This window comes from Sycon ciliatum, chromosome 3 (genome assembly GCF_964019385.1).
Source record: "Sycon ciliatum chromosome 3, ocSycCili1.1, whole genome shotgun sequence".
NCBI classification, from domain to species: domain Eukaryota; kingdom Metazoa; phylum Porifera; class Calcarea; order Leucosolenida; family Sycettidae; genus Sycon; species Sycon ciliatum.
In genome coordinates this window covers 17,896,908-17,913,488 of record NC_088645.1, presented here as the reverse complement: position 1 = coordinate 17,913,488, position 16,581 = coordinate 17,896,908, and the positions used below count along the sequence as shown (strand labels likewise).

At 48.3% G+C, this 16,581-nt stretch overlaps 1 protein-coding gene across 2 annotated transcripts; it reads left to right on the top strand.

Moving 5' to 3' along the window:
• Positions 1–740: 740 nt before the first annotated feature.
• LOC135811626 (uncharacterized) lies at positions 741–16,229 on the top strand. Of its 2 annotated transcripts, XR_010552674.1 has the most exons (9): positions 741–1,057; positions 3,621–3,950; positions 5,822–6,420; positions 8,771–10,297; positions 11,179–11,221; positions 12,809–12,857; positions 14,078–14,133; positions 15,346–15,771; positions 15,806–16,229. XR_010552674.1 is itself a non-coding variant. In XM_065324856.1 (8 exons), the coding sequence occupies exons 1-8, from the start codon at positions 1,042–1,044 to the stop codon at positions 15,660–15,662; spliced, it is 2,937 nt and encodes a 978-aa protein (XP_065180928.1). In that variant the 5' UTR covers positions 741–1,041; the 3' UTR covers positions 15,663–16,229. The 2 variants fall into 2 exon arrangements, 1 of the variants encoding a protein (XP_065180928.1); XM_065324856.1 differs by having other exon boundaries at positions 15,346–16,229.
• Positions 16,230–16,581: the final 352 nt, after the last annotated feature.

The following is a 16,581-nucleotide window of genomic DNA, read 5'->3' as shown; positions in this document are numbered from 1 at the left end:
ATTGGCCATATTACCCCGAGCTGCACTTGCTCGAGGAGCACGTTGTTTCGCTCATGGAAGTCCTTCGTGTTGGACTGAGTAGGCTTGCTGAGAGAACAGAGCGCTGAATCCATCCACGTCCACAACTACGAATAATTTACAAAAACATTCCTACTGCAGATCAGCGCTTGAAAACGGCGATGCAGATCAGCGACGTTGGGCTTCTCCATTCAAAAGGAGAGCCTTCCTAACGAAGCAATTCTCATGTGACACTACATAGTCTCTCAAGCACTCTAGTTCAGGTCTTCTTCTCTCCACTCCATTATCATTTCGATCTTCACTCGGTCGACGTGATGGTAGTAGCTATGTAAAATAATAATTAGGCCAAACTAAAGAAGGTGTGTGGTTCGACTAACATGGACATTTTTTTTACGGGCGGGCGGGCGGATTTTTTTTTTTAATATATATTTTTTAGTACATGTAAATACACTGTGTACGCGTATCGAGTAGACTCTACTACCAGCACAAGGCAGCAGTCGTACCACTCACTGCACTGCACTGCAGTACAACTACAAGTCAAGTCCAAAAGGAGCCGCCTGCGTCCGCAGACTCACGCCGCACAGCACGTAGACGTGGACGTGTTCAGTCCACGTACGTCAGTCACACGACAGCCCGCCGAAAAAAAGTTACGGTCGGGCTGAAATTGTACGGTCGGTCGGGTGAGTCGAACCACACACCTTCTTTAGTTTGGCCTTATGATGGATTTCTCCCGATCCTCGTCGCGGCTAAAATTTGTTCGGTGTTTGTCTAAATTCTCAAACTGACAGGGTTTACAAGAGAAATGTACCTAATTTTGTGCGATTGATGCAAATAAATCGGAATATGTCCGACTTCATAAATCCGTGCGGTAAACCGCATGAAAGGACGCCATGTCGTTAGTTGGTGCACATGAAGTCACCGTGGCCGACGGTGGATGAGTTACAACGGGCACTGTTGTAGAATAGTACCGGTAGTCGCCGTCTCTCCCTGCTCGTCTTCAAAGAAAGTCTGGACTCCGACTTGATGTCTCGCCCTAGTGGTAAGTAACTGTTACTCTCGTACTAGTACTAAGAAAAATATCTAAAATATTTATTCAAAGGGGAAGTATACCGGGAAGGACCAGACGCGCCCTCTTACGAGGCAATGCAACTAGCCCTCAATACTTCGGACATCAAGCGCCCCCGTGGACAACCCCATAAGAGATGGGTCGACAAAATCAAAGAAGACCTCAAGCCTCTGAATGTGCCGATTCAGGAATGCCTCAGCCTTGCCACCAACAAGCAACTCTGGTTAACGATCATTGACAGATGCATGACCCTCGTATGATTTGTTTGTGCGGGCAATATGCGACCTGTTCATATTATTATTACTTAAATAAATAAATTTCACGGTTCGCGTGAGACTCGGCTGGAAGCCGAGTTTTCCGCATCCGCCGTGGGAACGCCACCACCCTCTAGGATCAAAGGCGCAGGAGATCTTATCTTGCTCAAATTCAACTCAAGTCGTGCTAGCCACTCTGTGAGTTCTCATGGGAAGCGCAGTGTTCAAAATAATTAAAATTTCCAAGTACGAATCGGGATTAGTCGGCGCACGAAGCTATCTCCTGTTCACACTCGAATTGCAGCCGTTTTGTACGCCGTCTACGGTATGAAAAGTTGAATCGATCCAACTCTTCCCGTCGCTTCCCGATCTGTACAGTAGTACGGTTGCGTTCCCATTCCTGGTGTTCCCATTGGACACCGTCAGACCGTCCCGTCGATCCTTACGTCGCGTCCCGTCGCGCCCCGTCGAATGTGAACTAGGCTTATGTTGTTGTCTTTTGGACGCTGAGTCGACTGGTTTTGGTCCGAAAAGCCGCGATGCAGCGTTCAGCCCTTATTCCCAATCTAACACAGTTGAGTAAGCGGTCACGTGCTCATGCGTACACCAGTCGCCTGGTCACCATGCCTGCATGGTCCAACTTTCACACCAAAGTTCAACTCGCAGGTTCAAAGGTTCAACACGAGTGACAGGAACGCGCCCAAACAGGCTGTAAATAGTGTAGCCTGTGTGCAAGGTGACCAGGAGACTGGTGTGCGCATGATCACTTGACCACTCACTCAACCGTGTTCGATTGGGTGTCATGATAGGTTACATGCCGTCCTACAGGTAGGACCACGGGTTCTACCGGTAGAACGCAAGAAATCGCGCTCCGAAAGTGCTTTTGGCTCAGAAATCTTTGTCAGGCAAAGTAATGTGGCTTCGCGTGAGACTCGGCTGGAAGCCCAGTTTTCCGCATCCGTCGTGGGAACGCCACCACCCTCTAGGATCAAAGGCGCAGATGCAGCGCCTAAACGGTGGGAGGTGAGTAGATCAGACCCACCACCAAGTGGTCAAAGACCGAACTCCCATTAGCTGCATCCATGTTACCCTCGTGCCAGGCCACAAGTTCCCAAATAACTGTGGGTCGCAGCACGGCTGGAAAAAATCCTTCCGCTTCCAAGCAGGACTTGAACCTGGTGCCCTCTGTTTCTCAATCATGGTCTTAGACCATCCCACTATGCCTGCTGTGCATTGCATATGTGTAATTTTATCAATTGTCGAAATGGCCGCACATATTCCTGTCGGAGCGCTAGCAACTCTGTCCAAAGTGAATTTTGACCATGGCACATCAATCATGGTGAGGTCCTAATGTTTTTATTACCCTACCAAGGCAATGGAATACATAATTCTATACTCCATTTCCATGGTTACCATGGGCTGTTACCACGGGATTTCGTAGTATGCCTTGTGCGATCACGTCTAAAACTTGTGAACTCCTTCACTAGCCCCTTAGCAACAGTTTAGAGCCAAGTTGTAGGTCAATGTTAGAACAGAGGCCATGCAGCATGTCTGTGTATGATGGTCTATGCAAGCTATCAATGAGGGCCGAACACTGCATTGCAGCTTTTTCGGACAGTGAAACTCAGTTAAACCGGATTCCCCGGATCTGGATACTTTCATCTACCAGGCACCTTCCTGATCCCTGTAGAGTCACAAAAATCGTGAAAAGCCCCTAAAACTATTGATTGGCACAAAACTGTTTGCTTGCATGCAACCAGTATGAATGCACCGGTATGTTCTGAGTTCCGGGCAATTCCTAATTGCGGGCAGTGCCTGGTCCGTCAGACCAGTGCACGTACAATTCAGCCATAATCCGAGAATCCAAAGGAGTAACTATTCGTGAAACTTGTCAGGTGCCGGAAAAATGTGCTAACGACAGATGATTGCATGGTTTGGCAATGAAAAAAATTATCTGATGGAAGTTGGTGGACAGGTGCGCAGAACTTGTAATAGTTTTGCTGCTGCTGTTGCTGTTCTTGTCCTTGTTTTTGGCCAAAAGTGCCCATTTCTCTGGGACCCCACATTGAAGAGCAGATTATAGTACTGTTATTGTTCCACGTTCAAAGACGGCATCACTCATGTGAATTTTGTGTGTGTGTTTGGGGGGGGGGGGGGGGGATGCTTTTGTGCCATTGCCAGGGTAAGACTCCTTGGCCTCACCGTCTACTTTTCCTATTCTGTCTATGCATTGTCATGGTGGTGTATCTATCTGTTCTGCAAAATATATTTCTTTCTTTCAGATCCGTGGTTTGCAGTGCGGAGGAATTATACTCGTTTCAGGGAAGAGATTCAAACTAACGAGTTTGTGGTCCATGCCTATTCCTATGGACTTCTCTCACGTTCCCATGTTAACGAAATACGGAGGTCGCGAAATACACATGAAAGTAATGCACGTCTTCTTGATATTCTCTTGAAGGGCTCTGAAGAGTCGTTTCGTGTATTCGTCCAACTGCTGACAGACAGTGGACACGATGATGAACTAGTTGCATTGTTGCATGAACACGTTCGCAATGCTTCTCCGTCTAGACCTGCAGTACGCCCCACTGACAACCAAGATGAATCATCACCAGGTACAGACTCTAGAGCTACTAGTTTTAGCTTGGGCATTTCCGTACTATAGACAAATGACAATGAAGTGCTCAATTACTTTGTAGTTACACGACGAGTCCGAATTGGCTATGAATATGTTGAATCTATTATGGTGATGCTAAAAGCATGTTTTTGAGTAGAAGGGAAGCACTATATACAAGGGTCAAATACCCATGACTCATGGTTGAACCTGGGAAGTCACCAGTGATCAGGGGTGGAATGACACCTGCAGTCCTCCACTCTCCTCATCCTTTGAACAAATGTCTTAACCCCTCCCTATGTTATGTGTTGGAAGGATGGATTCATTTTGAAATATTACTATTTAGGACACTTCAAGAAAGCCGCATACGTATACATCATCCATCTCTCAAAAGCTCCATCCCCACCCCCTCCCGCTTACTTAGTTTCTCACAGCTCTTTCTTTCTCTCTCTGAAATGTTTGGGTCTCTTTACTGTGATTCTTTGACTTTTCGCTTGACATTTCAAGCATGGTCCATTATCAGAGCGAAAACAAACATTTCAATGTGTTTACAGTAAAGAGACCATTGGGAAGAGAGAAAGAAAGCGGCAGGCAGACAGACAAAGAAAAGACAGATAGAGAGTGGAAAGAGAGAAACAACTGATACTAGAGGCGTTTTGCAAAGCGAAACTTCGCATGGGATTTCGAGCTAAGAATCTTTTTGTTGCAAGTGGCGGCACCCTGAGACGAGAGCTCTTTGACTACGTTGTCCATGGTCAGAGACCCACAGACAAACGGGTTGGCCTATGCCGTAATTCGGCGCATCATCACCTGCAAATGAAAAAAACTGCATCACTGCTGTAGCTGACTATGAGGTGAGCAGGCAGGCGATCACAGATGGTTCCGGAGATGAAGCAACACGCCTGGCTGCCACATGGGAAAACTAGCACCAGCGGACCAAGCCAAGAGAAGATATACCGGATTGTGACAGATGAAGCACAACACATTGCATGAGGGTGGTTCACCCCTTGTCCGCGATCAGCGAAAATTACTGCGAAAGTTTGTTTCACATTTCCTTTAACTTTCGCAATAAAACTGCGAACGTTCGCACGCAGTTTCGCTTTTCGTGGCGTCAAACGAAAATTCACACGAATGTTCGCTCTGCAAAACCTCTGTAATGAATCCGTAAGAACCTTTCTTAATGATAGCTTGCATAGACCTCGGTCCTACCGGTAGGATCTACCGGTAGGACCATCATACACAGACATGCTGCATGGCCTCTGTTCTAACATTGACCAAAAACTTGATTCTAAACTGTTGCTCAGGGGCTAATGAAGGAGTCCACAAATTTTAGACGTGATCACACAAGGCATACTACGAAATTCCATGGTAACAGCCCATGGTAACCATGGAAACGTGCATGGAATTTTGCATTCCACTGCCTTGGCAGACGAATAAAAACATTAGTACCTCACCACGATTGATGTGCCATGGTCAAAATTCACTTTGGACAGAGTTGCTATCGCTCCGACAGGAGTATGTGCGGCCATTTTGACAATTATTGATAAAATTGCGCGTATGCAATGCACTGGACATAGCCTTGCATTTTGCGCCATTACTTTGCCTGACAAAGACCTCATCTCAACAATTGTTTCAAGAAATTTCTCAACCAAAAGCACTTTTGCAGCGCGATTTCTTGGGTCCTACCGGTAGGACGGCATGCAAGCTATCATTAATATGAAAAAAAGTTGAGGGAACTAGCCAACTTCCATCATGAATACATGCTTACAAACCAACTTGACGTGTGCCATACATATCACAATGTGTCCTAAAACTATGTACTTTGAAATATCTGGTTTGCCCCTCATCTTTCTTTTTTGGCCTAAATCTCAGGTGTAGCTGACAGCAGGGCTGCATATGAAAATGGCGTGGGCCGTCCCAACGTGGACATCACGATCCCATTTGCCCGCGCTGTGGTCATTGGTGAATCACAGTCCGGGAAATCAAGTCTCACCTCCTCGCTATGTGGAGAGGCGATACCAACCGATGCGGACAATAGCACTATTGGAATAGAAGCGACAACTGCCATCAGCCGAAGAGGTGATTCCAAGGCTGCATGGCAAACACAGTCTCTTAGCACTGAACTTGTCAAGATTATTGCAGGACGTGGAAGCGAATCAGCCTCTAGATCTCTGCTCCACAGGCAAGCTTCCATTGCCCTCGGCGCACAAGATTCTGAGCTGGAGGCGGAGGGTCGCTCGAGTCATGTGTTCCGCTCCGCTCTGAGGCGAGTGACAGAGAAGGGTTACTGCAAGCTGCAAGACGGTCATCTATCCATTGACACGTCCATACACGTGTTTCGACTGTGGGACACCGCTGGTCAGCACGCTTACCAGCTGATGCAGCGTTCTTTCTACAGCTCGTACCGTACATCCTACCTGATCGTGTACAATGCTGGGCATGCTGTGGATGCCATAGCTCCAGTGGAGAAGGTACAGGATTTTGTTATAATTATCTGTGCCCAATATTATGTGTTTGTCCTGAAGGCCGGAAACAATAGGACAGCTAGCATGTTTGTGTGTGACTTGAACTATTTCGCAAAGGTCATATCTATTTGACACCTGTCAGTTGGGAGAGTGTACTTGCATGCAGTAAGTATGTACGTTCTCATTGTTCTGAGTAGCGGGCGATTCCTGATTACAGCCAACCGGTGCTCAGTTCCCACCTGCCCGGATTAGGGGATTCTTTCTGTGCTACGGTACTGCATAATTTTTAATATTTTTTTAAACGAGAGAGCTTGGAAGCTCAGGGCCCTACGCTATGCTTTGTTACTTAGCTCATCGTGCATGTTGTGGGAACTGATGGATATGTTTCCTGGGAAGGCGCTGACTCTGCCGAGCACGCGCGTTCTGGAGTCGACGGGATCACTCTGCCGACGTTTCCTGTGACCGGCGCTGACTCGCCCGTTCACGCCTATTTTGGACACGACGGGATCTCTCTTCCAAAGTATGTTTTTGCTGACGCATCCTATCACCTATTCGGCAACTAACATCCATTCTAATTTCATTTCCTCCTCGTCTCCCTATTTCTTTCCAGAAAGTCTCTCTATACATCAGGGAGTCGTACTGTATTGGCAGCAACCCTAACGGGTCCGCCGCCCACCACCCAAGCATGGGTATGATGAGGGACAGTGGCAACAGAAACAGAAAAACAGCAAGCAGGGAGAGAAAGCAAGAGAAAGACGGCGATAGTAGTACATCTGGTGTGCGACGTATAGAAAAGAGAGATGACAAGAGATGCGCACAAAATAGGAAACAATAATTATTTTTGCAGTTCCGAAACAATCAACCAGGTGATGGAGTGTGGGCACCCGAAGTCCCACCTGGACTCCACTGGAAGAACATCCCACGCAGGGATATCAGCGATAGGCCAAGCGTTGAAAAACAGCCATGAGGACACATCGTCTAGAAGTCCACCGCGCTCGAACTGAAATTGCAGGTTCAAACAATTTCCCACACGGCGTCAGGCAGCGTAACTCTTCTCCCTGCATCACCATCCATCTCCAGCAACCGTCTCCACTCACAGCTCATGCCTCTGCCACCACTGTACTCCTCCGAGCTTCGCAGTTTGAAACCATTCGGGGGTCAGCTACACCACCGCGAATGGAGAGACGAGGACGACAACGGTCTTGACTGAAAAGCCACTGCCTTGGCGACCGTGTCGCGGAACCCTCGCCCCAGCAAATTCAGAAATACTCCAGGGGTAACTCTGGTGGACCCAGAGCCACCCCCTTGGCAAGACTAGTAAGAGGAACGACTGAAAATTCAGATAAAACGGAGCTACAAAAAGTGCAACCGTCCCCTTCAAGCACATATGCAACACACAGGGAGTCGTATACATGTACATAATATTGTGGCCAGCTGTTTGTAGCCAGCTGTGTTTGATGGTACGGTACGGTACGGGACAGATACCAGCTGTGCGATACGGTACGGGACAGATACGGGATAGCGCCAGGCGTGACACAAACAAACAAACAAACACCAAATTAAAGCTGTGTGGACCCTGGCTAGCGCCAGACGTTACTGAAGTAACGTCTTCTGCATAGCTACGGGAATAATGTAGCAATTATTACATATCAGAAATTTAGAGCGAAATCTCACTTGTGTGGATGTTTTTTTGTTTGTTTTTTTGTTGTTGATATGGCTAATGAATACTGGAATCTTGGATATACTCAATGTTGACTGCAAAGGGTGCAGTGCTTCTGAAATGGTGCTGTTTGCATTTAGTGTTTATCCTTATGCACAAGCATGTGTGCATGCATGCAGGTTAGGCTTTCTCCTAATCGGCCGGCCGAAAAATTCGCCGAAAACGAGACTTTTCGAAAAATCGCTTATCTTTTCGCAGATTTTGGAGGGTTCCTTTGAGAATAGCCGAAGGTCTACCAAATGTTGTTGCAAAGTGTGTTTACGAATGATGTTGCTGCAAGCATGACCGCTCGAACTATCTACTTCAGTACTTGTAGTACTAGTGCATTGAGGTCGTGTGACTCGTGTCCTTGGCCTCTTCTCAAACAAACATTTGCCATTAGGAAGATCATTACTAGTAAAATCCCCAAATCGGTCGGCCGAAAAACGAGCGATAAGCAAAAGCTCAGAGTCAGAACTCATTGTATTGATTATTGTGTTTGTCTCATCATGTGTGCGTGAGCATGTGCGCGCGTGTGTGTGTGTGTGTGTGTGTGTGTGTGTGTGTGTGTGTGTGTGTGTGTGTGTGTGTGTGTGTGTGTGTGTGTGTGCGTACGTGCTGGGTTACCATTCAACACCAATCTTTACTTGTCTACAGGTGAAAGAAGTTGGCACAGCAAGGGAAGTACCCACACCGGGCTCACGTCAGGACAGCCTCTACTACATTCATGAAGCAATGCAGTCTGTCAGTCACTTGCCTGAGAGCCAGGCATGTCGTGTGTTCATTGTCGGTTGTCGGAAGGACTGCAACTCAGACGACAACACACCCGGGTATTGGGAAGGGCAGACATCTCGCATCCTTAAAAGTCTGAAGGGCAAGGGATTCGCCTCGTTGCTGAAGAAGGAAAAAGACATTGTATTTGTCGATAACAAGCACAACGGAATGCACGATGTTGGCGTAGTCTACCTGCGAGAGCAACTGATGGAAGAAAGCATGTGTCACACGGGAATTCCTCTAGCGCGCCTCCTCGAGACTCTGGTATTGCTGGAGACAGCAGACACTGGAGATATCGCTCTGCCCTGGGTCAGGTTGGACGACTTGCGCGAGTTGGCCATAAGCTTGGGTAATGTCACCGAGAGTAATGAAGACGACTTCAAGGCTATGCTGCAGTTTCATCAAGGAATGGGCAATATTCTTGGCTTTGAGCATTGCGAGGAGCTGCGTCACAAGGTAGTCATCAATGTTCCCGGCCTGCTGCAAGCGGCAGGTGCTCTTATCGTGCCGAAGCTGGAGCTCAATGACTACCCGCTAAGTGATCGCGATGACTACCACCTGTATTACTGTGGCTTTGTCACCGACAGCATGGCTAAAACCCTCTGGGAAAAACGGAGTTCACCCAAGCAAGCTTGCCGGTTCAGGAAGCTCGTAGGAAATCCTGTGGAGCGTGAATACTTTGTCAAGTTAATGGATGAGATGTGCTTGCTAGCTGATGCAGGTGCAATTCGACTGAAGTCAGGCAAGGAAAAAAGAATCTTCCTGATGCCATCCGTTGCCTGTTCTGCGACCAATGATTATGCCTGTTGGAGCGACGATGACGACAAAGATGAAGATACGAAGCTGTTCAGCAAAGTCTACATCACATCTGCAGCTGGTCATCATTTCCCACGGCCGCTATGGTTGTTTATTGGGACCAAGGTTATCCAGCGGCACAATCAGCTACGACCGCAATCCACCGTCTGGTCGGAGACCGTGCTCTCGTCGCAGCATATGAAATTGCCGTGGAATTCCAGCAAAGAGCAGTGGCTGCATTTGTACTATTCACGCTGCGGCATCAGTCTCTCCATGGAGGTGGAGTGTCGCTCCGTCGCTCAGCTTGATCCGGACCTGGGAACGGCGGTGCTGAGTCAAATCATGGAGTGGTTTGACAACTCCAAGCTGGTCCACGCCACAATGGAGCTGCACACATCCGTCAAGTGCTGCTGCGACAGTAGCATCCCTGGCAGCTCAACAGTTTGTGCAGCCCATGGTGACGTCAGCTGTCGTCAGAGAGCTGGCTGCTTTCATCTCGTTGATCAAGTCCAGGCTGGGGAATCACCGCGTTGCCCAGCCACGTTTCCACGCAAAAAGAAGGAACTGGACGGGGAAGCCCTGGAAGCGATTGGCTTCTGGCTTAACTTGAAGCAGGTGAGATGCTACTATCTCGTACAGGTCATTGTACAGATGCTGCTGACCGTGTCCCTAACAAAGTGACCTTGATGGTTGAGACCCCAGTGACTAGTACCACATGGGTATTGTATTGTTCCCACTTAGAACTATTTGCCATTGCCACAGGGAGTCACTGGGTATGTTCCTATCCCCGAACCTTTTTTCTCCTTTTTTTAAAGGGATGCTTGTTATCAATGTGTTTTTGATGGTTCCCATGGCGTGTGATTTCGTCCATGGCGTATTTGAAGATCACGGAAGCCCTTGAAAATATCAGTGCTTATTTCTAGCAATGTAGTTTCGACGTCTTTCATGTGTTATTGTTTGTACACACGATGCGTGCCTTTCTGGCCTTATCGATCTCTCCGCTGGTAGTAGTCGATTTATTTTATTTTAATGGGGAAGTCCCTGCAGCGGTCGCCGTCTTCTTACAGGGAACCCTAAGTACTCAGTCCAGAGCGCAATGAAAACAGATACATGCTCCGAACTTGACGACGCGTCACCGGCAGAGGAAATGCTTATGTAGGTAAATGTCCTGTCTTGCAACATCACCTTGTTGCTTTCAGCTGGATCCACTACTCCTGTTTCCTCACGTGCTGTTTTTGCACCTGATACGAGTTTTGATTCACCACTGTGGTTTTCTTACACTCGCAAATGCCATCATACTGCCCTCAAAACAGGAATTCAGTTGCAATGAATACGTACTGTTTTCCTGAGGTTTAATTCTTTGGTGTGCTTGTGTGTGTTTGTGTGTGCGTCTGTGTGTGTGTGTGTGTGTGTGTGTGTGTGTGCGTCTGTGTGTGTGTGTGTGTGTGTGTGTGTGTGCGTGTGCGTGCGTGTTGTGTTGTGTTTCAATATCTCAGGGCACACGCGATTCCAAGTTCGTCTTGGCGGAGAAGTTCTCAGGTAAGCGACTTGGCCGCACAATACACTGGGCTCCATGTGTTTTTGTTCCCAGTCAGCCAGAAAGAAGAGTTCCATGTTTGGCGAAGGTGCTGTGCTGTGCTATGCTATGCAATACAGTGCGGTGCTGTGCTTTCCAGTGCGATGCGATGTCCTACTGTCTAGTGCAGAGCAGTGCTGTGCTGTCCAGTGCTGTGCTGTGCTGTGCTGTGCTGTCGAGTGCAACACGGTGCCGTAGAGTCCAGAGCAGTACTGTTCTATCCAGTGCTGTGCTGTGCTGTGCTATCCAGTGCTGTGCTGTGCTGTGCTATCCAGTGCTGTGCTTTCCAGTGCGATGCGATGTTCTTCTGTCTAGTGCAGAGCAGTGCTGTGCTGTGCTGTCCAGTGCTGTGCTGTGCTGTGCTGTGCTGTGCTGCCCAGTGCTGTCCAGTGCAACACGGTGCCGTAGAGTCCAGAGCAGTGCTGTGCTGTCCAGTGCTGTGCTGTGCTATCCAGTGCTGTGCTTTACAGTGCGGTGCTGTGCAATGCGGTGCCGTGCTGGTCAGAGCGGTGCTGTGCTTTACAGTGCGGTGCTGTGCAATGCGGTGCCGTACTGGTCAGAGCGGTGCTGTGCAATGCGGTGCCGTACTGGTCAGAGCGGTGCTGTGCAATGCGGTGCCGTACTGGTCAGTGCGGTGCTGTGCAATGCGGTGCCGTACTGGTCAGTGCGGTGCTGTGCAATGCGGTGCCGTACTGGTCAGTGCGGTGCTGTGCAATGCGGTGCCGTACTGGTCAGAGCGGTGCTGTGCTTTCCATTGTGATGCGGTGTCCTACTGCGCAGTGCAGTGCAGTACTGCCCGGTGGGGTACGGTGCTGTGTAGTGCTGTCCAATGCGGCCCAGTGCTGTGCTGTGCCATGCTTTCCTGTGCTGTGCTGTACTATGCCATGCTGTCCTGTGCTATGCTATGCCATGCTTTGCTGTACTATGCCATGCTTTCCTGTGCTGTACTATGCCATGCTGTGCTATGCCATGCTGCGCTGTGCTGTACTATGCCATGCTGTGCTGTGCTATGCCATGCTGTGCCATGCTGTACTATGCCATGCCATGCTTTGCTGTACCCTGCTGCACAGTGCTGTACTGCGGCATGCTTGGTACGGTATTGTGAACTTCAGGGCACTCCCTGTGGTAATGTTGGTTTCTTACTGTGTTCCTTACACGGCTTATTTTTAAAACAAGCCTGGTATTTAACATTGACCCTTGTCACGCAAGACGTGGTATTTTATCACATGATTTTACGTTGGTGTACCAGTTTCAATAAAAGCCAAACGAATATGTTCATCCTAACACCAGCGTCTACAGGAATACCCCCCCCCCCCCCCGGCCTGGCCATTCTACGATACACTATGGGTGTTTGAAACAGGTAGCTGTTTGGAGCTAGATTGTGTATAATGTACATGAAAATTCTCTCTTTGTTTTCCCTGTCTCGGTCTCTCTCTGTCTTTCTCTGTCTCTGTCTCTGTCGCTCTGTCTCTGTCTGTCTGTGTGTCTCTCTCTCTCACTCACACTGTCTCGCTCTCTCTCTCTCTTTGATTTTTACCCATTGATTTCAGGATCTGTGGCTGGTGGTTCTGGCAACAACATTACACCACTTCCAAGCATGTGAGTAGGGAACTTTCTTTTTCTTTACATAGAAACACTAACTGGACGTGTCTATGTACAGTGCTGTTCAATGAAATCCAGTCGAGTCAATCAAGTTTGCACGTTGCACCGTTTCGCAGCCAAGTGTTCGCAGGTCTAGGGCTGCGCAACGCCCGGCGCGCTCTTGAGAGATGCGACTGGATTTCATTGAACAGCACTGTATGTGTTTGGTAGCTGTGTTTTGGCTCGCACGAGCACACACACCTACGTGCTAGTGATGTGTGTGTGTGTGTGTGTGTGTGTGTGTGTGTGTGTATGGGTGTATTGCGGGGGGAGGGGGTGGTAGGAGCAGAAAGCCCGTTGGCATATCAAGAGAGCATGACTCATGATGCCTCCCTCAGCCTCCTCGCCTAGACCACTCCTCTTTTTCTTGTACTGCAGTCTGTACACAGTTGAGTCACCGTGCATACATTGGTATTCTGTGCTTGGTAAATTTCTAGCCTGTTTGTCCTGCTGCGCTCCGGTCTTCGGCGCCTGACAGTACTGCACACGCAGCACAGGGAATATCAGGTCATCTGCGGCCGAATGCCAACATGCGGTCTTCCTTTTTCTTGAGTAGCAACCGAGAGAATTAGCTTCTGTTTTGATATGATCTTTGGGAGAGCCCTGACTTTCATGAGGCAGAACTGACTCGGAATACGGCATGCGTGCATCGTATTGCTCCGCCTGCGCTCATGATGATTGCATTACCTTCTGCACATAGCAGAGAAGCAACCCGATTTTTAACTTTATTGCTACTTGAATAGTTGTCCAGAAAGTTCCAATTGGCTCTTCCCAATATTGGGTGTAACATTGTACGGTCCATGCTCCAGGCACTGAGCAGCATTAATCCGGCAGTTTCCACAACCCTCTGTGTATCCTGTGCTAGAAATGTACACGCTGCTTGCAAAGATAACTTCAGGCGCTTTTCATGTCGCCCTTGGAGCGGTTCGGGGTGGTACCACACCTATGGATGCTTAGGTGCCAGTCTGGCTGTCTCTGAAGAGCGCTGCGGTACATACCATATCTTGCACAAAGTTATTATGCTGTTGGACCTGCGGATGAGGAACATTACGTGTGCCTGATTCTGGAGACAGCTATAGGATAATTATTGTCTATTCGTGTTAATGGTGTCGATGCAGGTAGTGATGTAATCCAGTGGTCTGTTCTGTATGTAACTTCCTTCTCCCTTTCCTTTGCAGAGCTGTGCTTGAAGGACGCCTCCAACACCATGAGCGGCTTGGCACCCCTATGCCCGGTATGTATATTGCGTTTTCACACAGTGGTTCAACTGCTTAAAGAGTAGTTGAGGCAATAGGCACACGCGCACGTGCGTGTGTGCGCGTGCGCGCGTGTGTGTGCCAATCTGTCGGAAGGCTACCTTCTTGCCAAAGCATTTGGAAGTTGGATTAGTTTCAGCTCCACAATCTAGTGTGTCGTTACATGATAGTGTGTCGTTACTAGAATAGCTTTCATGGCTGAGGTTGTTGGCATGCCTGTTGAACCTGGGTTCCCAGTACTCAGTAGCCGAGGCTGGTTGGTAAAGTAACTCCAGTTTCACTTCAATAATATACCAGTGCATCTAGTGTCTGCTTCCATCAAAGCAGCCTGCTGTCTATACTGGACACCCCAGCAAGTGCAGGGTGTGCATAGGACTTGGTCGTCCTTTTCCGATGTGCTCTGTGTGGTGTAGACCAGGTGTGCATTGGGGGTCGATTCACATGGCTTTGCCAGTTACGTGGATTAGCAGTTATCTAGCTCTAGTCTTGGTCTGTTTCATTCAGAATCAGATCCGCTATCGTTGCTATAATAGAAAATCTGTGGGTGCACATCCTGTGCATTTGCAGATTTGCGTGCTCCTCTTGCGACGGACGTATGCATGGTTCTAGTACATGGTGTACGTGTGTGTGTGTGTATGTGTGCTTGTATGTGCTTTTATGAGTGGTTTCTCACCTTGAGTTGGTATGTTGCTTGACACTGGGTTACCAGCACTCATGCGATGATACAGGCTCCGACAGTAACTCGTAGTTCACTTCAAGAGGTGCATTGTGTGTCTGCCTCTAAACCATCAATTTGCCACCTGTCATGTTTCCTGACAAGTGCAGGGTCTGGGGAAAGGTGTTTTTCATGACAAGTATTCCCACTTTCTCTAGGCATGTACCTGAGATGATATAAAGAATGTCCACCTCTTGGACTCTTCAATGCAGTACATGCATCTGCGCAATCCACACCAGTCCGAAGGAACGCTAGGAGGTTTCAGAACCGAACGTTTTTGTTCCCTTCTCTTCGGTTCTACAATTTTCTAGTGTTCATTGGGACTGGTGTGGATTGCGCTCATGCATGTATAAACATTGAAGAATTGGAGGCGCTTCCGATTTGTTCTAGACCTCTTGGACTCTACTGCATATCTGTTAGTAAGCACGCGTACCTGTTCATGATACCTGCTTGTGCTTTTCAATCACTGTCTTAGACAATCCTTGGCAGAGCCAGCGCTTCATTGACGAGTTCTACTCATGGGTGCTCTCCTTGCCCGCCAATACCCTGAGGCGTTCGGCCGCCAAGGCATGCATGCTAAGCAGCCTGATGGTGAGAGAGTTAGAAGGTCTCAACAGCAACTGGGAAGCGCACAACACTTGCTTCATGCAGCATGTCTCACCAGGCGGCGTGCACAAATTCCTCCCCTTCATCCGGACCATCCACGGCATGGGCTATCATAGCCAGGCTGAGCGTTTGAAGCATCTGCTGCCGGACTGCCTGCTGGTGAGCGAACCGCAAACGTGCATGTGATGAGGCTGAGCGTTTGAAGCATCTCCTGCCGGACTGCCTGCAGGTGGTCTCTCACCTGCTGTGAGTTCTAGCAGGGTGGGTTGACGTAGCTGCTATGTGTCCTAGCAGGGTGGGTTGACATAGCCGCTGTGAGTTCTAGCAAGGTGGCTGGCGTAGCTGCTGGTTCAGCAAGTGTCAGTGCATGCTGGCCGTGCAGTAGTACCTCCTCCACTTGAGTTCCAGTAGTTGACGTTGTTTTGCTTGAGACTGTATATCATGTCTTGAGCTCGTCAGTTTTTTCATAGGTTTTATACTACTCATTCCACCAAATTATAAGTTACTTTCCCAGCATGTTGTCTATTCTTTATTTCCCTAGTTTAGCATTCATTGTGTGACGGCATGTTGTCTATCTACAATTGACGTTTACGGTACAATCATGTATCGTGTTTCATTTTCTTGACACTTTTTTAGTGCGTCTTGATCGCTGGCAGAACTGTTCCTTTTTATTTTACGTAATACGTCTCTTTCCAGGAGTGATGGAGGGTATCGCCTTGAATTATTTTATCAATATAATTATACATACGGAGAGCGCAACGGTGTGGTGTGGTGGTTGATAGAAATCTGGACAAGGCCGAATGCTGCAGCTTACCCCACTGTACATTTACATAGATGTACATACAACAGTCTAGCTAGGGTTTACCGGGTGTTAGCGGCCGTCGTGAGTTCCCTTCGGGAACGGACACGATAATTTACTCTTTTTTTCCTTTTTCTTTTTTTATATACATACAACGCTCTTTTTTCCGCTCTTTGGGTTAGCGCCTTTGCTATCTGCGTTATGCAGCGCTCGCCGACTTGTCAGTTTGAGCACTCTGGCTAAATACGAAAACACGGGCCTGGTTTAAATCCAGCTTGGGAAAATATTTTAGAATATTTTGACCGT